Source organism: Periplaneta americana, chromosome 8 (genome assembly GCF_040183065.1).
Source record: "Periplaneta americana isolate PAMFEO1 chromosome 8, P.americana_PAMFEO1_priV1, whole genome shotgun sequence".
Taxonomy (NCBI): Eukaryota; Metazoa; Arthropoda; class Insecta; order Blattodea; family Blattidae; genus Periplaneta; species Periplaneta americana.
In genome coordinates, this window is record NC_091124.1 from 24,005,700 (window position 1) to 24,030,983 (window position 25,284).

The 25,284-nt window shown below is 34.4% G+C and overlaps 1 protein-coding gene across 2 annotated transcripts in view; it reads right to left on the reverse strand.

Annotated features, from left to right (window-relative positions):
* Positions 1 to 724: 724 nt before the first annotated feature.
* The window catches only part of LOC138704585 (brachyurin-like), a 103,641-nt gene continuing 79,081 nt past the window's right edge, over positions 725 to 25,284 (reverse strand). For both annotated transcript variants that reach the window (XM_069832636.1, XM_069832635.1), the window contains exons 2-7: positions 15,573 to 15,624; positions 15,296 to 15,458; positions 12,322 to 12,461; positions 10,849 to 10,947; positions 4,542 to 4,678; positions 725 to 1,014 (exon numbers count right to left, since the gene is read on the reverse strand). In XM_069832636.1, coding sequence (XP_069688737.1) covers positions 844 to 1,014; positions 4,542 to 4,678; positions 10,849 to 10,947; positions 12,322 to 12,461; positions 15,296 to 15,458; positions 15,573 to 15,624 — 762 coding nt within the window. In that variant the 3' untranslated portion in view covers positions 725 to 843. The remainder of the gene's footprint in view (positions 1,015 to 4,541; positions 4,679 to 10,848; positions 10,948 to 12,321; positions 12,462 to 15,295; positions 15,459 to 15,572; positions 15,625 to 25,284) is intronic.

The following is a 25,284-nucleotide window of genomic DNA, read 5'->3' on the forward strand; positions in this document are numbered from 1 at the left end:
TTTTAATAAGTTCCCTTCCCTTCATCCATTAAATCAGTGCTGGCCATCCCTGTATATAGCTCGACCAAGCGGCATATACTACCTCTTTTGTCTGTCTCTTTCCTTTCCGCTGTTAAGCGCTCAGGCTCTCCTGAGCTCTAAAGCGCGTGCTTGCCCCTGTGGGCATCAATTGACATCACTGCCCTATGGCATCTCAACGAATCTCCATAATCATCTCATCGTGGATGTAGTGTAGACCAGCCTCCTATAGCGCACCCTGGGCAGTGACTGTTTGTAAATTGATCTAAAAAATGGCTTCATATGAGTGAATGATGTAAGTCAAGTACACGCTATTAGTTTATATATATATATATATATATATATATATATATATATATTAAATTTGAGATTGAATAATAACTGTGTTAGGAATGACTTGAGATTTAGGCCTATTTCGGTGAAGTTGAGAGGGCCTAAGTAGTCAAATCCACTCTCCTCACCTCCACACTGGGAGCTCTTAAGATGTGAAAGGGAGAGTGGTGTGCGGAAAGCAACGGGAAGCTGCGGTATTTATCTTTCCCAAGAAAAAAATTGATCATAAGCGGAGACAGAGATGAAGGCAGAGAAGAGGAAAGGTTGGAGAATGCTGGGTTTCCAGTGAAAGACCTGCCCTTGAGCAGAATACTACGAATGAATGAATAAATGAATATTAAATAGTGAGCTATTGAGAAAAAAATGAAAGTAGTAACTATATCAGACACTTTAATACATTATGGTATTTAGTTTCTGTACATATTATTCCTTCAATTACACACTTGGTAAATATTAAAGTTGTTTGCATCGTGTTTGTTAGTGTAATGCCATTTAGCTAATGACAATGCCAGTGTGCTCCTGAATCCAGTCCAGAAAGCTGGTCACTCTGCTGCCACCACCAGGCAATTCGTACTCACAACCGGCAGCAGCGCCAAATGTGGTAACGCCAACCAGAATGTAACCGTCATCCTTCAAGTAAACAATTGACCCACCGCTGTCACCCTATAACAAAAACAATATTCAATTTGAATAGCTTCAAGATATTCATTAAGAGTAGAGGTCTCCAAAAAGCGTATCGTCATTCGTGCTCCCGATGCTGCCCGCCGAACACAGTGTGCTGTTAGGCTAGAGAAGGGGGAGAGACTCGTACCTCAACAGATGGAAGCGATCAGTGGGGCATCGCGGCAACGGTCTGCTTATGTTTACAAATAACAACATGAAAAGAATAAGAAATATCATACGAGTACATTTGTATATTATTTTGACATACTATGAAGCTGGAGCGCCGTCTGTTGCTATTGGCACAAGCCATTGCAAATTCAACCTCTTCTGTTCTATGGTGCCTTTCAGTGCCTGGAAAACATCTTCTCCAGTTGTATTTTGTAATTACATCTAGAAGACATTCAGACACAATAAAATGTTCATTAACTCCTCGGATGAAAATGACTAGGTGAGCTTTGTCATTTCTATCTGTGCTTTCATCCAATGCAAGTGAGTAAGCTACAAACTGGTTAATTGTGGTTTCGACTTCAGATTCAATTACATTTACAATCTTGAAATTCCTTCTCTGAACTCTAATTGGAAACAATTTAATTTTCTTAAACTTTGACTTTGTTCTGGACACAGTATTTTAGTAACGTCCTGTATGCACAATTTTACAAATGATGCTTCTGTAAAGGGCTCCATTGATTTTCCAATATTCCAAGCTAGAACATAGCTAGCAAGAAGCTTTTTTTTTTTTTTGTTTAAGACTGAGAACACGTGTATGATTTGTGTTTGTATTTTCTTGTTTTATATTTATCAAAATATTTGTAGACCTAAGCATTTCACCTAAAATTAAACAAAAACCTATAAGTATGTCATGCGGAACTAAGTGTAAACGTATTGTAATATACTGTACTGATTATTATGTATAACCAACAGTTATACAGATAGCCCCAAAATAAATTATTTTCTCATGTCAACATGCCTGTAATTGTATGATGTTCTTTGTGAAGAGTCGAGTATTGTCGTCGCATTTTGAATTTTGACACACTCTTAAGGGGAGATAGAGGTGAAATTTTGAACAAAAAACTGAAGAAAATTTGGTTTTTTCCATTTTTATTATCTTTATACACTATATTTTCATATTCCGATGTTAGTTTTTGATTTTGTGCCCTTTAAAGTATGAAATTAAAACCAAGATAACTGTATTACTATATTATTCCCATAATAAACTAATACTTATCATTATTTATATACCTTCTCTGAACATATAAATAAAAAGAAATATTGAAAATTTCTTACAATATGGTGCATGGAGCATTTTATATCAAACGATATAAAGTTTTATAAAATTATTAATATTTACAGAACTATTGTACTTAGAAAGTTGAAACTTGGTATGTCCATTACTAATGACATACTTAATATCCATGATCAATTTCAAACAAATCGGATAAATTTTGTGGATTTTGAAATATTTACCTCTGCCTCCCCTTAAGAATTTTCGGACAAATTAAGCATTTCACATTCTCCCCACTAACACAAAAAATGTCTCTTCCTCTTCATCCTTGAATGTACTACGTCCATGATTAGAAGACATTGTGAAACGGTCGAACACTCCGACCAACACAATGATAATGGCAGTCCGCCACTGCTCTTCGTTTGCGCATAAACATTGAGTACAGTACAGGTGGGGATGGGTGAGGCGGAGCGCGCTCATTACGTACTGGCTTCGGTTCCGTTCAGGGGCTTACTCGCGAGTGCGGTTTTGGAGACGTCTGATTAAGAGGTATCTGTATCTGCTCTTTAAAATAATACATTTGTATGCAGATGACAACTTCTGTTCTCCGTCGCTCTTGCTAGAAAGTGGAGGTGAAAAGAAGTTTATTCCTCCACGAGGTGCAGCTATCTTCACCTTTACATTCGTTCTCTACTAACATAAGATATAGCAATACTTTAATGTACACCGTGTCTCTAAAGTAAGTCCCACTTTAATATTCGTTTTATTCCAAATACTATTTAGTCTTAGGCAAAATTTGATGGTTCATGCGGTGCACAAAGTTCCCAGGTTTTGTGTCATTATAGCGATTCTATATAAGCGCCATGTGTGATGCGAGAAATGTCGACGCGATTCCAACTCCTACCAGACTCTGGATAACCTGTCAGGTGTCACCATTGTTGCGGCTTCTTCAATCCTCATTCGTAGATCCTGCAGATCTCGTAGTAAAGGTGGCACATAGACTTTGTCCTTTATATAACCCCACGAGAAATAATCGCAATGAGTTAAGTCAGGAGATCGCGGCAGCCATTTCATGTAACCGTTGGCCTTGTCTCCTGCTCGTCCTGTCCAACCTTGGGGAAGTGTGAAATTATGTGATTGTTGCCTCATCGCTGAATATGAGATGCTCAATAAACCCATCTTCCTGCCCAAACTTTTGAAATTCACAGGGGAAGCAATATCTTTATTATTTATCGGTGTGTGTGAGCTTCCGATGAAGCTGTAATACGCGACTTCATCTGTAAGCGTTTACGTAGCACCTTTCCCTCTGTCTGCTGCGGTATTCCCAGCACACGAGAGGTTCTCCTCAAGGACTTCTGAGAGCTACTTTGAAAACACTTCCATACACGCTCAACACATTCATAAAGTGCCATAATTTGCGTACCATCAGTTTTCACCCAAATGCTAGCTGCTAATGTAATATTTATATCCAAATATTAGCTGCTGTTGTAGGCTAATATTTCCATCCACATGCTAGCAGCTAATACAATGTGTTTCAAAAGCCACGCATATTTTCTGCTACAGTTAAATGGAATTTTTTTTCGAAAAATGCTCTGACACGTCAAATAGCATATTTCAAAACACACTTCTTCACAAAAACAAACCATACTTTATAACATTGTTCTGTGAGTTGTGACGTCATCGCAAACCTTTTTAAATGACACCCTATATTTTTTCTGTATACCATTCGACGATCTTATTATTTTCCATGTTTGCACAAGCTATGAATTGTTTTTATACAACAAATGTTGCTATGGTAACAAAATAAATAGTTAAAATAAATACGCGTCATAAAATCAAATGTCCAGTTACTTAAATATTTGAAATGTTGGACATTTATGATCTGGCAATGTGAAAGACGGAACAAATTCCTGTTTAACATTTTCAATGACTTCTGGTGATATTTCTCTACACTCCACTACACTTCTTATTTTCAACTCATCAATATCAGCAGGTTGCGTAGCAAATACCTTACATTTCAAGTAACCCCGTAGAAAGTAATCAAGAGGGGAAAGATCCGGAGATCTTGGAGGCCACTCTACAAATACTCGCCTTCTCACCCATCTATCAGGAAAGGCTTCATTCAGATATTGCCGTACAGAAGCAGCATAATGAGGAGGATCCCCAACTTGAATATTTCTGTTCAAACGCTAGCTGCTAATGCAATATTTCTGTCCAAATACTGGATGTTAATATAATATTTCTATACAAATGCTAGCTGCTAATGTGAATTTGAACTCAAACGTTAATATTTCTTATTACTTACACTGCAAGTGTTCTTGCCACCAGGAGTGCGGTAACAGATCATGTCAGTAGTGACACAGCAGTATACTTTGCTACAATCTTCGTAAGCAATGACCGTGAGATCCACAAACTGAAGCGTGTCAGTAATACCTGTTGCGTCTGAAAGAGCAACATATATCATAATAATATTAAATTTAATAGTACTTAAAACAACGCTTGTAATGAAAGTTTAATTAACAAAATATTATCCATGAATACAATTTCCCATTTTTTTATACAGATGTATAAGTTACTTGCTCATTGATATCAATCCAACCACTAGAGCATTTCTTCCTTATGTACACAATTTATTTCCAATATAAGACATTAAGCCTGTTTATAGCTGTAGGTGCAAGCTAATATAGGCCTACATAATATTTGGAACATCTGTAAGTATCCATGTCATATGTTAGATAATGCTAAGAATATATAGGCCTATCGGGTTGTGAATAATTGTTATTAATAAATTTAAAAGTCTCTTTTTTAGGGTGGTATTCCCACGATATTATATTGTGCATTTGTTATTGTCGACTGATGACCTTCAATGTGGTAATATTTAAAAAAACAAATATAAATTTCATATTTCTGGGAATTTGTAAGAGTCCACACCTGTGGAGTAACGGTGAGTGCGTCTGGCCCGAGTTCGATTCCCGATCGGGGCAAGTTACCTGGTTGAGGTTTTTTTTCTGGGGTTTTCCCTCAACCCAATATGAGCAAATGCTGAGTAACTTACGGTGCTGGATCCCGGATTGATTTCACCGGCATTATCACCTTCATCTCATTCAGACGCTAAATAACCGAAGATGTTCATAAAGAAATTGTAAAATAACCTACTAAAAAAAACTTGTAAGAGCTATAAATAGTGCTATTGCTGTTGCAACGAACATTATGAATGCACCTTTTTATACATGTATACTTAAACAAGCCTCTAAGTCTAAATACTATGGAATAGGTATCAAGTCCTTTTCCTATTCGTGTAGGAAGTCTATGGTATGTCCAACGAATGTTGGATTTGACAGAAGCGCCAGCATCACTTAAAGAGGAGGAGTGGTCTGTTGCCATGGTAACGGTGACAATGTTGCCAGAATTATGGACGCCTTCATACACGTGCTTCCTAAATTTAATTTAATAATCATTAATGACGTCATTCTTTTATACATAAAATATTTTAAGACATGTAGCTAGGTGAAATTGCCGACTTCTCCAATTTATTGCCATTGATTGTTATATTATTGTGATTCCAAGTTGTGGGAAATAAAATATCATTATTATCTTGTGATGGTGTAGGTATATTTCTTTATTCTGTACATCTACTTTTACGGTCTTACTAATAAGCCCTGTGTAGTTTTTATACGAGATTTATGCAGAGTTGAGACAGAAAACGTTGCTAATATACCATGCATAAGCGATGGATGTATAAACAGTCTATAACTATACAATGGGAATTGCTTTGCAGTAGTTATATACATGAAAGCCCTTGTTTAAGCGTTGTATATAGAGAAAAAATGGCCGCCCCTCTAACAGCTGTTCGTATCGGCTGTCATTTTATGATGATGGTGTCTTGTAACCACACAAGAACAAACCAAAGTGCACAGAATAATTAGAATAATATTGCTGTAGCTTGTACTCTTTGACAAAAATATAGTGTGATAATCGATCAGATCCAGTTGTACTATCTATAAGTTACTTAACACGGCACACTAGAGCGCTCTACCGGATGCAATAGAGAACCTCAGATATTCTATTACCTTTCGTAATGAAGTAATGACGAAACTATGACGTAGCTATGTAACAGTTATACTTGCCCTGGTTATACTGTTATACACGACGTATGTAGTGGTTATTAGTAACGAATTTACACACGACGTCTAAACGAGCTACTCATTGCATAAGTATAAGATAGTTAAACGTCTGTATATAGAGTTTTTATTAGTAAGACCGTTAAAGTTATTAGAAATTGAGGTTATATGCAGTGTGTTTCTAAATTCCCATGACATTATTTGAGGGTTTATAGTGGGGACCAAGACGGTTAAGTTTTGCATAGGAACTCATGTCCGGAAACGTACCGTTTCCGCGCTACAAACAAAACACCACCACAACATACGTTCAAATCTCCAGCATTTTTGGCGCCAATGACTAAGTATTACGTACGTCATTCAACAATCACCTGATGTTCCGTGTCCGCTACAGGTTTGTTGACATGCCATTCAGTTGATTTTGTGAGCTACTCGGGGACACGCCGTTCGTACCTGCTGTAGTGCTTGTGTTCATTTGTTTATCATCCTTCACTCGAAGTCGAGCTGTAAGTCACTGGCAGTGTGTTGCTGTTGTACAGGGACATCATTTTATTTTTACATCAATTTTTATTGTACCTGAGTTTTTGAATGTACTTCACTCCCACCCCTTCTACTAGTGAAGTTCCACACAGAACCAAGGCCGCATATAGTAAACAACTGACATAGTGAGTATAATACGTTCCAGAAATATGTTCGCGTTTTCCAGTGACGAAAGAGCTATCAATATTGAATGATATTTTCGCACAGGTACTGTCCGTTTGCCTACATCGCATCCCGATTTCCCCCACCTGCTTCAGCTCGACCCTCTGTAAGAGCTGGGCTGTCTTAGCTCTTTTCTGAAAACATTAATTTCTGTTAGAAATTAGACGTTTACATAATATTATACAACTGTTTAAAATAACTTAAATAAAAGGGCCTCGTTAAGTAATTAACTGTCATGTAATTTCCCCCCTTTCTACGATCCTGCGGCATAACCACTTGGACGGACAGTAGATAGTCTGTCTGAGTAATTTTATCTGTGCGGGTCGGGCAGAAGTGAAGATTGAATTTACAGTACGTAAGGTACTCTTTTATAGAGTAGGTACAGAATTATTTCAACATGAGTTACTAAGTATGAAGGACGAAACTGGTAATTGGAATTAGATGCAATAGTCTGTAGTGCGATAATATGCACAAAAGAACTGAAGCCTGTATCGAAATGAACGCCCACCATTTTAAAAAATGTGTTTAACTATCCATATTATGATTATTCTTCATTTTAACTTCATTCTCTATATCGTACGCTAATGTGCTGTAGACAGTATAATATACACTGCATAATGAATACGTTCTCATGGATAACTCAGTTCGTGAGTAAAAACACTTATTGTTAATACTGTACTGTATTTTGACTAAACAAAACCTAATGAAAATTATCGAACTCAAAATCGCGATATTTCCTACTTTACGCAAATGGATGAACTACTTTTCTTCCCTCCTGTACCTAGTAAAGTGATGTGTTTGTATTTTGCGCCAGTATCATCGAACTCCAGTCTTGGAAGGAGGTAGCAAACGGTGTTTCCTGTTCTCTAAAGGTATAGCCAGGTTAATATTAAAAATGTTAGTAAAAATAAAATGATGTCCCTGTATATGATTAACTACACGTTTAGGAAATACGACGATATGTTTTTGTACGGCGAAGCTCTGTGCAATGGGAGGGCTGCTCGTCAGGTGTATGAGGAGCGCTTTTCACACCGCCAGACACCTTCGCAAACCCTCTTTGCCAAGGTTTACCAGCGGGCCTCGCAGACCGGTACATTCATCACCAACAAGTCCGACTGCGGTGCTCCAAGGAGGTGCCGCATCCCCGAGTTGGAAGAGGCTGTACTCCATGCGGTGAAAGAGGATACGATGACGAGTACTCGAAACATAGCGCGTAGACTCAATGTGGATCACAAAACAGTCTCGCGTGCTACGCATGAGCAGCAGCTACACCCATACCTCCCCCAGAGAGTACAGGCAATGCGTCCAGAAGATTTTGAGCCACAAGACCACTTCTGCAGGTGGTTCTTGCACTGTTGTAATGAGCCCGACTTTCTACGGCAAATCCTATTCACCGATGAAGCCAAATTCACCAGGGAAGATGTTTTCAATTCCAACAGCCATGTTTGGGCCGGTGAAAACCCATTTGCTACGCATCCCCATGACTTTCATCAACGATACGGTATCAACATGTGGACGGGGTTTCTGGATCGATGTGTTATTGGGCCATATCTTCTTCAATTTAATCTCACGGGTCACGCTTATTTGGTTTTCCTTGAACACGTACTGCATAGGCTACTGCATGTGCGTCAAAACATGTGGTTTCAGCATGATGGTGCACCACCTCATTTTACTCTTGCGATCCGAGGTCATCTGCATCAACGGTTTACGCAACAGTGGATAGGTCGTGATGGCCCGATTGCTTGGCCTGCACGTTCACACGACTTGATTCCGCTAGACTACTTCCTGTGGGGTCACATGAAGAGACTGATTTACAAGGCACCTGTGGAATGAGAGGAAGACCTCCTGGAGTGGGTTACGGCTGCGGCGGATGTTAGACTACCGGATAATGGTGATCGTGTGTACCAGAACATGGTACATAGCTACCGTGTGTTGTTGATGTCGCTGGTCGTCACATCGAGCCCTTATAAGTGGACCCAGAAGAAAAACAACGTACAGTTAGCAGCAGAAGTGGGAGAGTTCAGCATGTGATGTGGTGGCATTTTGTTTGTGGCGGGGATGCAAAACTTAACCGTCTTTCAAAGTCTGTAATGGAAATTTAGACACACCCTATATTACAAATATTTTGGAACACACCGGCATAGCTAAGGCGGTTAAGGCGCTTGCCTGCCGATCCAGACTTGCGCTCGGGTGCGGGTTCGATTCCCGCTTGGGCTGATTGCCTGGTTGGGTTTTTCCGAGGTTTTCCCCAACCATGAGGCAAATGTCAGGTAATCTATGGCGAACCCTCGGCCTCATCTCGCCAAATATTATCTCGCTATCATCAATTTCATCGACGCTAAATAACCTCGTAGTTGATACAGCGTCGTTAAATAACCAAGTAAAATAAATTTAAAAAATACATCTAATGTACTTTTGTGAACTGTAATATATTTCTTAGTTAATGACTTTGTCTTAAACTAATTAAATATATTAAGCCAATAACGAAGAATGATAATGCATCACTTTTTTGCCATTGTGCGATCGTTATTTACTTTTTGTTTCTCGGACGTTGTGTCTTCGTCTTTATACTAATTGTAAAGCATCTACAATGTAAAATAACATGCTGTATCTCGAATCTATTATTTTTTTTTATTTCAGAATTAGAAAACATGTTAAAAGTGGAAAAATTAAGTGTATGAAAGCATAGTAAAGGTTTAGGTTTATTTTACATGCTATTACGTATTATGAAAGCTATTTCCAGTGTCAAACAAATAGCAAAGATAAACGCAGAATGCCGGTGCTCCTGTCAAACATCAACTGTCGTTGGACATGTTATCTTCAATCTATTAAATGAGCAGATTTCCAATTGGAAAGTGCTATAGAGATCTCCTAAGTGCAGTATAATCATATATATTCTGAAAACTATGTTATTGAATTGAATTGAATTGAACGAGGAGAATTGGAAGGACAACTTTAAAAGGTACGCAAAACGCGTCCTTGCAAGGGGTTCGGGGCTGTAAGAAACTAAATACGCTGCCCCACTGATGGAGCTGTAGAAAATTTTGAAGGGGAAAACCGAAAATGGACGTAACTTCTTAGGTACCACATACGCGAGGGGGACGCAAATGTGATCACGGGACGGGACGAGGAGATGGCTGGTGTAAATCTTCACATTGAAATGAACTGTGTCATTTCGCAGTGCAGGAGGAGTCGAGAAGACTCTGTCGTCTGTTGTTCGATGACAAGGCAGGTGAAGACCGCCAGGAGAGACGCCGTGAATTCTGAATCTGCAAATTGAAAGGTTCCCTGTCCTTTCGCATTGCGACTACATGAGTGACCTTGCACATGTATTTAGTAATTTTTTAGACTCTGAACTAGGGAATTGCGTCGTTTTTTAGAAAAAGGAGGAATTTATGGGGAAGAGCATTTAGGTCCGTGGCCCATTTCTCTTAGGTCTCATCCCGACATTTGTCTTAACGCCTTAGGAAAACCACGGAAATACCTTAGGCAGGATGAGTTGTCTCAATATAAGAGGCTAACCAATTTGGCCTTTAGGAGGTCGATTGATTTGTGGATTTATGATAGATGTAATTATTAATTAATTTAGAGTAATTAGAGGGATCATGGGGATATGAATCCAGGTCCGTGGCCCATTTCTTTTAGACCTCATCCCAACATAATATTAATTATTGAAGGAGGACAGTAAATTTTATTTTTATTGGTGCAATTTTCCATTGTTTAGCTATGCATATCACCATGAAGCAGTATTTTAAATTAAAATAGTAGTACATAAAATGGTATTATACTTACTGTCAGAAGTTTTCCCCCATCCACTGGCTCGAACAGTTTCACCAACAAAAGTTTTATCTTGATCAGACCGTGAGGGCAGACGAATAGGACTGATGTAATCTGCAAAGATTACACAGATATTTAGGACATTGGCTACGTCATCTAATCTTGCAATAACATTTCAGCAAATAGAAAAATTATACTTCATGATTAACAAAATGTTTAGTGAAATTTCTGCCTTATGTGAAAATAATTGAAGAATACTAAGGGTACGTGATTTGATTGAAAATAATAAACAATTTCGATAAGAAACTACAAAATAAATCTGAAATTCTGATAAAAAAATCTCTTCCTTGTTGAACAAAGTCGGTAATCGTTTCTAATCCTTTTATTAATTTTTTTATGCTCGACCATGCCGAAATGTAGTAATTATACACCTGGTAGCAACCCTTTAATGGACCTCATTAAAGTACACTTATTCATTAAAGTTCAGGTGTTCCACCAATCAGAAAATTACCATTGTAGCAATATGAAAGCGCAAGTATCGATTATTCTCGGATATGCAATCGAAAAACAACTAGCGAAACGTCACGGAGGCTGGAAATCCAATACTGTCGCAGAAGGTTATGTTGAAGAATCGATCCAAAATAAAATTGAAATCTCAAATACAATATTAAACTCAGTCGAAAAAACAACACACAAATTAACATCTATTCATCGTCATCTTCCAGCCTTTCACAAAGCACATTCCCGCAAATTCATTTCACCAATTGCACAATAAGTCACCTACATTTGAAATAAAGTCAGTTCTGTTACTGTAATAATTAGCGTTACTTGTAAATAATATTCAAATAAATTCAATTTGTCATCTCGTTTTTCAATGTCTAATTCAATTTCAAGGTTATATCAAGATTAATGTTTATTTTACTCTCTAGATTATATCAAGGTCAATGTCGACATTTGTTTCTCGGAAAAAATCAATACTTTCGCGTCTGCGCACATCTCCCAATTTACGAGCTATTGCACAAGTTCAGTTCCGCTCCTCAGTCAGATAAGAATAAAATGAATACTTATGAATAATTTCAAGTCAGAATTATGGTCGAGCATAAAAAGTCGTATGAAACTTGACTATAATGGTAATTAAGACTCTCGTATGAAAATTATGAAACTCGCTTGCGCTCGTTTCATAAACATACTCGCCTCTTAATTACTACCATTATAGGCTCGTTGCATAATGTACTATTTTTGTTTGTTTATTTGCTTTAATGTTGCAATGCTAGCCTTTCATAATAAAATTGCTTTTGGACTCTTCAATTCAATTGCGTTCAACTCTGAAGTATGTATTTCATTTCATGTATTCAATATCAGTTTGAGCCACTTCAATTTTCAAATCATACATTTTTGTTTTAGAACTTATTTACATTATGCAAATTTACATTATTTACATTAGTTTGCATTCTGCGTGCGTTACAACCCAAGAATTAAAATACTCACCGCTGTAAGTCACATTAACTTTTATTAGACCAATGTCATCAGTGTCATGTGCGATACTGGTTGTTGAATAGACAATTACTCCACCTTCGTCAAGTTGGTATAACTTATTAGATCCCAAAGTGATTTGAAATGTAGAACCACTGAAACAACACCAGCAATGGTTATTTGTTTGTTTATTACAATATAGTATATTTAGTAGAGAAAATGACAATACTTGTGTTCTGAATATTTTTAAGCAGCACTCATATAAATTTAGGGAAAGAAGACAGAGGACGGACACTGGAAAGTTTTCTTTTCTCAATCGTACTCTCAGGGACTGGAATGCTTTACCTGCAGACTTACTAAAGGCTTTACCAACAACCAAAAACATATTTAAAAATAGGCTTAAGGACTTTACTAATAGACGATAATTATACACAGTATGTAAAGGATGTAAATTATATTTTGTTATTGAAGTGTTGTATCAGTGAAGAATTATGTTGTGTCAGTGAAGTGTGTTGTGTCAGTGAAACGTGTTCCTGTCAGGGAAGCTTTATAGTTTATAGTGGCAGTGCAAAGTATTTGAACAGTGAAATGTTTTTGAAGTGTTAGTGAAATCAGGATAGAATCAGTGAAATGTATCGTAGTTCCAGTGCAGTGTGTGAGTTGACAGCGAAATGAGTGTAATATGGAAAGGTACTTGTGCAGATATGAACATATCATACTCGTGGGTTTTAGTTCGAACTTTAGATTTAAGATACAAATTAGATTTATTTTAAATGTTATTTTAAGTGATGGTGCTTCATTTAATTTAGGATATTCCCTATTATTATTATTATTATTATTATTATTATTATTATTATTATTATTATTATTATTATTATTATTATTACTATTATTATTATTATTATTATTATTATTGTTATTAAGTGTATTTTTAATTAACAAGTTTATTATTGTCATTATTGACTGTAATTAGTTACCACTGCCACCGGGTATATACCCATTGCAGTGTGAATAAATAAATACATACATACATGTAATTTTACGGCTAAATTTGCTAGATATTATGTGAGGAATACAAATATATTGAAAATATCAATTGTACCTATGTCAGAAATCAAGACACCGGTAAGAAGATACAAAGATAATATTTTAATGTTCTTATTACAGTTAAAAAAAAAAAAATTCTCTCTCTTCGTATGTTATAACATGAGATATTTCCTATAACAGAATATGATTGTCATACATATTGCCAGAAAGATTTTTGGCAAAAGTAAAATTTCAGCTGCTCCATGTGTCATCCACAAAAATCATAGATTGTGATTAAAATTAAGTGTTGTATCTAAAATTACAATTCGTGCCAAAAAACAAGCTAATCTGTTCCAGAGTATTTGCCTCGAGCAGAATTTTGTATCGACCCAATCTTTCCCAGATTATTTATCCCGAGGAGAGTCTAGTAGCAAGCTAATCTGTCCGATATTATTTGTCCTCAGGAGAATTTAATACCGAGCTAATCTGTCCCAGGCTATTTGTCCTCAGGGGAATTTAGTACCGAGTTAACCTGTACCAAACTCTTTGTTTCGAGGACTATTTAGTACCGAGCTAATATTCCATACTTTCCATACTCCAATTAATGTTTCTGTATACTCCTAATTGAACCGTTGAGCCAAGTAAACATATTACATTTTGTCCGACAGAACAACAAAAAAAGTTCTCCTCATTCTTCACGAAACCACCTCTTCTGCTTGTAGAGACAGAGTTTATAGAGCGACATGATACCGCCACTGCTTGCCTTCAGTACGTGAGTGAAACACATAGCAATGTACAGGAAACTCCTCGTACCCGGTTGAATGTCTGTGATTACACGATGTAATCGCGACACCCGCTTTGGTCACCGGTGGTTTATATCAATGAGGACTGTTCAGTTTTATTTAAATAGCAAACATCATAGTACATTATGCAACGAGCCTATAATGGTAGTAATTAAGACGCGAGTATGTTTATGAAACGAGCTCAAGCTCGTTTCATAATTTTCATGAGAACGTCTTAATTACCATTATAGTCAAGTTTCATACGACTTTTTATGCTACGGACTGGAAGGTCGGGGGTTCGATCCCAGGTGGTGATAGGATTTTTTCTCGTTGCCAAACTTTCAGAACGGCCCCGAGGTTCACTCAGCCTCCTATAAAATTGAGTACCGGTTCTTTCCCGGGGATGAAAGGCGGTCAGAGCGTGGTGCCGACCACACCACCTCATTCTAGTGCCGAGGTCATGGAAATCATGGGGCTCTACCTCCATGCCCCCCAAGTGCCTTCATGGCATATTACGGGGATACCTTTACTTTACCTTCTACCATATTCCTAACTTGAAATTATTCATATATATATATATATATATATATATATATATATATTCATGTTATTCTTAACTAACTGAGGAGCGGAACTGACCTTGTGCAATACCTCGTAAATTGTGAGATGTGCGCAGATGCGAAAGTATTGATTTTTTCCGAGAAACAAATGTCGACATTGACCTTGATATAATCTAGAGAGTAAAATAAACATTAATCTTGATATAACCTTGAAATTGAATTAGACATTGAAAAACGAGATGACAAATTGAATTTATTTGAATATTATTTACAATTAACGCTAATTATTATAGTAACGGAACTAGTTGTCTTTCGATTGCATATCCGAGAATAATCGATACTTGCGCTTTCATATTGCTACAATGGTATTTTCTGATTGGTGGAACACCTGAACTTTAATGAATAGGTGTACTTTAATGAAGTCCTTTAAAGGGCTATTACCAGGTGTATAATTACTACATTTCGGCATGGTCGAGCATAAATGTTATTTAAGATATGATACTGAATGTTTTATGATGTAAGAGCATTTTTTATCTGTTTGTTTCATAATTTAATAAGCAATTACAGGATTAATTAGTAATAAAAATTATATTTTGAAAGTTGATTGCCGGCTGTACTTACAGACAATGTTTTGCAGTAAGAATCCATTCGTTTGAGATGAGGCATCCGCCACAGAACCAACCACCGTCAAACACGACAGCAACCTGCCATGGGAACTGACCACGGCTTGCTGGCTGTCCGCCCGTGATTCTTGAATTTATGTTACGTACATAGTCTGTTGCAACTAATTTTGAAACAAAGAGAAAAATAAGTAAAAACCTAATTACAGTCTTCACATATTCGTATAATTAATTTAACTATACTTCTTGAAAACAGGATTAAAGTATCAATTATTTACCTGGATATTGTTCGCTTTTCTTCAGCAATTCTGGGAAGGATCGAGCTTCGGCCTGTTTAAACATCAGTTAGATCAGATTTGTGTTCTATCAAATCTTAAAAATAACAATTTTAAGAATAAGTGCATCTCGGTATATATATAAACAAATTTACCGACATTCCTGAGATATTCAAATTAGATTAGGCTCATATGTGAATTATGTTCACAATTAAGATGAGAAGTAATTTTAATTTAATGTTTCCCAAGTACAGATTAAATAAAATATTGAATTGTCACCTTATTTTGAGAATAAAGTTCCATAAAAAAACGCCATCAAAATATTAAAAGAATTAACAATCAGTGGAGTATCAAACATAACGTCAAAATAATTTTTAATATTTTTAAGACTTCCATTTCTTTTTTGTCACAACTGTACGACTAATACATAATGTTAACAAAAGCTGTTGTATGAAGAAATTCGAATGTGCTTCTTAGATTAATATTGTTACATTTGTTGCGCATCTCAAGATATTGTCACTACATAGCTTCAGTGGAGAGCACAGAGCGTCTCTGGGAGCGAGTGTTTCTATTGCACAGATATTTAATATTGTTTAATATATTTCAGTAAATGTAACATCTTAGCTCGAATGGTTTTCTCATTGCATGTTTGAGCAAAATGTGTTGGCTCCCGAAAATAAAGCGGCTGGTTCCTGAAAATTTTTAATTTTGCCTAATCATGGTAAAAAATTATCTTTTATTTCTCGTAAGCTACTCTTAAATAAATACTTCGTTATAACTCTTATTAAATCCAAGTGGTATTTTATACTTGAGCAGGCCTATTATTCCTGTTGTTCACTGACATATAAATAGACACAGGCACCCGAATAGATGTAAACACACAATAGTGGAATGTTCGGGGAGAGACCCCAGCGTGAACCCTGACTGACAACTTGTTCTCCGTACGAAGAGTAGCTAGTATGATCGACGTACGCCTAACTTGTATTCAAAGTAAGCAAACGCAGGGCTATACTTAGAAGTCCAGTGTTCTAGTACTGAGAAACCTTGTCGAATTCTTACAGAAAAATATTGCATAATGAAATATATTCTAACTTGTAAAGAAGGGAGGTTCGTAATAAACTATTGTTTCACAGGAGGCCCAAAATTTTAAAATCTGACACTGCTTTAATTCATAATAAAGAAAATGTGATTGCTGAAGTTAAAATGTAAAATATTGTTTATATGATTAGTCTATTTTTATGAAAGGAATATGACTTAGTATTCCTTACCATAATGCCGAAGGTTACCAGAAGTGCCAGAGCCACAAATGTCTTCATGCTGCTGGTTACAAAATGTCGCCGAAAATTGAATCAGATCAATTTATACCTAGTATTCATTCGGTACGATTTAACACAAAAAACTCACCTTATCAGGGTACTTCAGATAACTTTCCAAGTGATCATGATACAATAAACTGAGAGTCACTGTACCAGTAACGTGATATTGTACCAGGTTCGAAATATTCTCTAATAATGCCTAATCTACAATAATTTGGGACATATGTTTTGTTGATATCACCACGGCATGGCGCGTCCTCAGTTTGCGGATCGAGGAGACGGCCTCCAGATATGGAGGGTAGCTGCGAATATATTGAATAAGCAGTCGCGGACAGCTGATGAAGGGTGGTCCTTCAGTTTGTGGGGGTTGGGCGAAGGGCTAACAACCCATCACCGTAAAAACAGTTTGTTACGAAACTTCAAAATAAGCCTCGAAAGTTAGAATTTACAAAACAGTTATATTACCAGTTGTTCTTTATGGTTGTGAGACGTGGACTCTCATTTTGAGAGAGGAACGTAGGTTAAGGGTGTATGAGAATAAGGTGCTAGGGAAAATATTTGGGCTAAGAGGGATGAAGTTACAGGAGAATGGAGAAAGTTACACAACGCAGAACTTCACGCATTGTATTCTTCACCTGACATAATTAGGAACATTAAATCCAGACGTTTGAGATGGGCAGTCATGTAGCACATACGGGCGAATCCAGAAATGCATATAGAGTGTTAGTTGGGAGGTCGGAGGGAAAAAGACATTTGGGGAGGCCGAGACGCAGATGGGAGGACAATATTAGAATGGATTTGAGGGAGGTGAGATATGATGGTAGAGACTGGATTAATCTTGCTCAGGATAGGGACCAATGGCGGGCTTATGTCAGAGCGGCAATGAACCTCCGGGTTCCTTAAAAGCCAGTAAGTAAGTAATAACTACTTACGTCGACAAATTCTAGAAAGGAATTTATTCTGTCTTTTGAAACAATACGGAGATGACAAAACTGTCCCTGCAGATAAGAAAATTCAAAGTATGCTTGAAAAATACAGATTTATAATTTTATTATTATGAAATACGTTTCTCACGTTACTTCTGCACTAATAGCAAGTCGAAATTCCGACGAAAAATAACATTGTAATTACTTGTAATATAGGTTCAGAATAGTTACCGTAATTTTATTATTATTAAATACGTTTCTCACGTTACTTCTGCACTAATAGCAAGTCGAAATTCAGACGAAAAATAACATTGTAATTACTTGTAATATAGGTTCAGAATAGTTACCGTAATTTTATTATTATTAAATACGTTTCTCACGTTACTTCTGCACTAATAGCAAGTCGAAATTCAGACGAAAAATAACATTGTAATTACTTGTAATATAGGTTCAGAATAGTTACCGTAATTTTATTATTATTAAATACGTTTCTCACGTTACTTCTGCACTAATAGCAAGTCGAAATTCAGACGAAAAATAACATTGTAATTACTTGTAATGTAGGTTCAGAATAGTTACCGTAATTTTATTATTATTAAATACGTTTCTCACGTTACTTCTGCACTAATAGCAAGTCGAAATTCAGACGAAAAATAACATTGTAATTACTTGTAATATAGGTTCAGAATAGTTACCGTAATTTTATTATTATTAAATACGTTTCTCACGTTACTTCTGCACTAATAGCAAGTCGAAATTCAGACGAAAAATAACATTGTAATTACTTGTAATATAGGTTCAGAATAGTTACCGTAATTTTATTATTATTAAATACGTTTCTCACGTTACTTTTGCACTAATAGCAAGTCGAAATTCAGACGAAAAATAACATTGTAATTACTTGTAATATAGGTTCAGAATAGTTACCGTAATTTTATTATTATTAAATACGTTTCTCACGTTACTTCTGCACTAATAGCAAGTCGAAATTCCGACGAAAAATAACATTGTAATTACTTGTAATATAGGTTCAGAATAGTTACCGTAATTTTATTATTATTAAATACGTTTCTCACGTTACTTCTGCACTAATAGCAAGTCGAAATTCAGACGAAAAATAACATTGTAATTACTTGTAATATAGGTTCAGAATAGTTACCGTAATTTTATTATTATTAAATACGTTTCTCACGTTACTTCTGCACTAATAGCAAGTCGAAATTCAGACGAAAAATAACATTGTAATTACTTGTAATATAGGTTCAGAATAGTTACCGTAATTTTATTATTATTAAATACGTTTCTCACGTTACTTCTGCACTAATAGCCAGTCGAAATTCAGACGAAAAATAACATTGTAATTACTTGTAATATAGGTTCAGAATAGTTACCGTAATTTTATTATTATTAAATACGTTTCTCACGTTACTTCTGCACTAATAGCAAGTCGAAATTCAGACGAAAAATAACATTGTAATTACTTGTAATATAGGTTCAGAATAGTTACCGTAATTTTATTATTATTAAATACGTTTCTCACGTTACTTCTGCACTAATAGCAAGTCGAAATTCAGACGAAAAATAACATTGTAATTACTTGTAATGTAGGTTCAGAATAGTTACCGTAATTTTATTATTATTAAATACGTTTCTCACGTTACTTCTGCACTAATAGCAAGTCGAAATTCAGACGAAAAATAACATTGTAATTACTTGTAATATAGGTTCAGAATAGTTACCGTAATTTTATTATTATTAAATACGTTTCTCACGTTACTTCTGCACTAATAGCAAGTCGAAATTCAGACGAAAAATAACATTGTAATTACTTGTAATATAGGTTCAGAATAGTTACCGTAATTTTATTATTATTAAATACGTTTCTCACGTTACTTCTGCACTAATAGCAAGTCGAAATTCAGACGAAAAATAACATTGTAATTACTTGTAATATAGGTTCAGAATAGTTACCGTAATTTTATTATTATTAAATACGTTTCTCACGTTACTTCTGCACTAATAGCCAGTCGAAATTCAGACGAAAAATAACATTGTAATTACTTGTAATGTAGGTTCAGAATAGTTACCGTAATTTTATTATTATTAAATACGTTTCTCACGTTACTTCTGCACTAATAGCAAGTCGAAATTCAGACGAAAAATAACATTGTAATTACTTGTAATATAGGTTCAGAATAGTTACCGTAATTTTATTATTATTAAATACGTTTCTCACGTTACTTCTGCACTAATAGCAAGTCGAAATTCAGACGAAAAATAACATTGTAATTACTTGTAATGCAGGTTCAGAATAGTTACCGTAATTTTATTGTTATTAAATACGTTTCTCACGTTACTTCTGCACTAATAGCAAGTCGAAATTCAGACGAAAAATAACATTGTAATTACTTGTAATATAGGTTCAGAATAGTTACCGTAATTTTATTATTATTAAATACGTTTCTCACGTTACTTCTGCACTAATAGCAAGTCGAAATTCAGACGAAAAATAACATTGTAATTACTTGTAATATAGGTTCAGAATAGTTACCGTAATTTTATTATTATTAAATACGTTTCTCACGTTACTTCTGCACTAATAGCCAGTCGAAATTCAGACGAAAAATAACATTGTAATTACTTGTAATGTAGGTTCAGAATAGTTACCGTAATTTTATTATTATTAAATACGTTTCTCACGTTACTTCTGCACTAATAGCAAGTCGAAATTCAGACGAAAAATAACATTGTAATTACTTGTAATATAGGTTCAGAATAGTTACCGTAATTTTATTATTATTAAATACGTTTCTCACGTTACTTCTGCACTAATAGCAAGTCGAAATTCAGACGAAAAATAACATTGTAATTACTTGTAATATAGGTTCAGAATAGTTACCGTAATTTTATTATTATTAAATACGTTTCTCACGTTACTTCTGCACTAATAGCAAGTCGAAATTCAGACGAAAAATAACATTGTAATTACTTGTAATGTAGGTTCAGAATAGTTACCGTAATTTTATTATTATTAAATACGTTTCTCACGTTACTTCTGCACTAATAGCAAGTCGAAATTCAGACGAAAAATAACATTGTAATTACTTGTAATATAGGTTCAGAATAGTTACCGTAATTTTATTATTATTAAATACGTTTCTCACGTTACTTCTGCACTAATAGCAAGTCGAAATTCAGACGAAAAATAACATTGTAATTACTTGTAATGTAGATTCAGAATAGTTACCGTAATTTTATTATTATTAAATACGTTTCTCACGTTACTTCTGCACTAATAGCAAGTCGAAATTCAGACGAAAAATAACATTGTAATTACTTGTAATGTAGGTTCAGAATAGTTACCGTAATTTTATTATTATTAAATACGTTTCTCACGTTACTTCTGCACTAATAGCAAGTCGAAATTCAGACGAAAAATAACATTGTAATTACTTGTAATATAGGTTCAGAATAGTTACCGTAATTTTATTATTATTAAATACGTTTCTCACGTTACTTCTGCACTAATAGCAAGTCGAAATTCAGACGAAAAATAACATTGTAATTACTTGTAATGCAGGTTCAGAATAGTTACCGTAATTTTATTGTTATTAAATACGTTTCTCACGTTACTTCTGCACTAATAGCAAGTCGAAATTCAGACGAAAAATAACATTGTAATTACTTGTAATGCAGGTTCAGAATAGTTACCGTAATTTTATTGTTATTAAATACGTTTCTCACGTTACTTCTGCACTAATAGCAAGTCGAAATTCAGACGAAAAATAACATTGTAATTACTTGTAATATAGGTTCAGAATAGTTACCGTAATTTTATTATTATTAAATACGTTTCTCACGTTACTTCTGCACTAATAGCCAGTCGAAATTCAGACGAAAAATAACATTGTAATTACTTGTAATATAGGTTCAGAATAGTTACCGTAATTTTATTATTATTAAATACGTTTCTCACGTTACTTCTGCACTAATAGCAAGTCGAAATTCAGACGAAAAATAACATTGTAATTACTTGTAATATAGGTTCAGAATAGTTACCGTAATTTTATTATTATTAAATACGTTTCTCACGTTACTTCTGCACTAATAGCAAGTCGAAATTCAGACGAAAAATAACATTGTAATTACTTGTAATGCAGGTTCAGAATAGTTACCGTAATTTTATTGTTATTAAATACGTTTCTCACGTTACTTCTGCACTAATAGCAAGTCGAAATTCAGACGAAAAATAACATTGTAATTACTTGTAATGCAGGTTCAGAATAGTTACCGTAATTTTATTGTTATTAAATACGTTTCTCACGTTACTTCTGCACTAATAGCAAGTCGAAATTCAGACGAAAAATAACATTGTAATTACTTGTAATATAGGTTCAGAATAGTTACCGTAATTTTATTATTATTAAATACGTTTCTCACGTTACTTCTGCACTAATAGCCAGTCGAAATTCAGACGAAAAATAACATTGTACTTACTTGTAATGTAGGTTCAGAATAGTTACCATAATTTGTGGAAGTTATGTATGTTAGTTGCATAGTATTACTAGTCCACGAAGAAAAGAAATATTGATGTCCCCAAACCATGTTAATTTTAATATGTTTTATGTTTATGAATATATGTTGTATTTTTAATCGTAGAGGTACATGTACTTATTTAGATATGATGTTGCAGCATAAAAAGTTGTATCTGATGATACAACTTTAATACAGTATTAAATCTATACTAATAATAAATCTGTAGCCAAAATTTTTCTGGTAATTTTCGATTTTCCAAAAAATAATTGGTCCTGAAATATATATTTAACCACCCTGAAACCGAAAATCGCTTTTTTGAAATTTTTGTTTGTCTGTCTGTCTGTATGTTTGTTACCTTTTCACGCGATAATGGCCAAACGGATTTCGATGAAAATTGGAATATAAATTATGTTCGTGGTAACTTAGATTTTACGCTATATGGCATTCAAAATACGTTATTTGAAAGGGGGTTATAAGGGGGCCTGCATTAAATAAATCGAAATATCTCGCTTATTATTGATTTTTGTGAAAAAATTACATAACAAAAGTTTCTTTAAAATTTATTTCCGATAAGTTTCACTCTTTGAAAAATTTTGATATGACTGATATTTAATGAGATAAATGAGTTTTAAAATTACAATAACAACGCCATCTAAGGCGGTATAATGAAATAAAAAACAAATGACTTCGTCTATAAGGGGCCTTGGACAACAACAATCGAAAGCTATGAAAGACACCCTACAGAGAATGTTTCTGTGTTTGTATGAAGTAATATCGGAAGCTAAATTAATCGATTTGTATAATTAATTATTATTTCACCATTGGAAAGTGTAGTTTCTCTAGATGGACATAATGCTATAATGTTATTACAGTAACTTCTGAGTGAATTGAGGACAGGTAAGATTAAAATAGCTTCTTATGCACAGAAAACTTGATAGGCTATTCTGTATATTCATTTCCTGTATTTCTTAAAACAATGTTTATGAACACATTCATTTTAATCTCAGAGAATTAACGGACGAGAGTGTATTGATTTAGTACGCAGTAATAGTATGTTAGCTTAGCATTCCATTATTTTATAATCCAAATTTTAACTATGCTCAATTGAATCGTGTTAAAATACATAAATTATATATGCATTAAATGCAATGCAAAAACATTGGGTAATGAGCCAAGCAGATTATGTTGCGCTGTTGTAAAAGTTGTTCCTCCTGAGATTCAAGAGCTCCCATAACAAATTAAAAATTTACTTATCGGAGTACATCTGTTATCTACACACTTTTTATATAATATAATATAATATAATATAATATAATATAATATAATATAATATAATATAATATAATATAATATAATATAATATAATATAATATAATATAATATAATATAATATAATATAATATAATATAATGTAATGTAATCTAATGTAATACAATGCAATGCATTATAATATAATATAATATAATATAATATAATATAATATAATATAATATAATATAATATAATATAATATAATATAATATAATATAATATAATATAATATAATATAATATAATATAATATAATATAATATAATATAACTTATTTGAAGGGTTCAGAACCATAGTGGGCCAAGCACCATTTACTGAATACGTAGAAAACAATGGTTAAAATTAAGTTATCATAATTCAATGGAAACATATAGCAAGTAAAATAAAGTATACACATTAAATCTAAATGATGTCATTGTTCATTAAACTATGGTTGCATGTAATAAAAATTAAGAAACATGTTAAAGGAATTGTCATTGCACCAAATTTATTGTGTATTGTTTATATTGTATATACCACTGCCACCGGGTGCTTGCCCACTTCCAGTGTAAATAAATAAATACATACATACATACATACATACATACATACATACATACATACATACAAATGAGTGCTCGCTGGACCAAAATGACCGCATTTTAATTATTTAAATACAATTTAAATTAAGTAACATATTAAACGATTTATCCTTCTATCAAACACGAATGTTCCCTGGATCAAACGTCCTATTTTAATTATGTAATTACTTTATATTTATTTCTAACAGGTGCAGCGGAGCGCACGGGTACGGCTAGTTATGTAATATAAGGACTTGTACTTTACACATATAAAAAGTAAAGTCATTGACTGAAAATACATCTTTGTATTGTATTATGTACCGATATCTTATCAGTGATAAAGTCCGAATTTTTAGGACCACAAAATTTAAATAACTTATGATTCTGGCTGATATGATCTATTATCAGGCACTACATCTCACTTGATGATATGTGTCAGAGGAACATCAATTGTTTGTACACATCTGAAGTCTGATTAGTGTAATATGTTACTATAATCAGAGGCGTAAATATTTAGATTTGACTAATTATTTTTAATCCATATTCGTTTTCCCTGTCTAATTCTTCACTGTCAGAGTAACAAACCATACATCCATCAGCTTCATGTCCACTGGTCTGCACACAGCCTTAACTTAGCTGTATCCAGTGTCTGTGAGGTAGCTGCCATTAGAAACTGCATTAGGTGCAGTATCGAGTATATACAAATTTCTTAATAACATGTTTTAAAACCGGCGATAAGTGAAATGGGAACTACAACTTCACGCCGTGAAAAACTCTTTCAACTTTGTGCAACACGTTGCTTGGAAAAATATAACTCTGTGACCGCTGTGGAGGAATTGTATGACCCTATTATTACAATCCTTCAAAACGATCAATAACTTCTTTCTTCCTTTCAAAGGTTAATTCACCAACTTACGCTTCCTCATATTGAGGCACTATGCTAACTGCACAAAGTGACTGTCACAGATAAAAATCTCAACACAGACTGATTTCTACACTGTAGACCTACTACAGTAATAATGCGTTACAAGAGCGGTATGTTGAAATTTTCATGTTCGAGGAAAAGT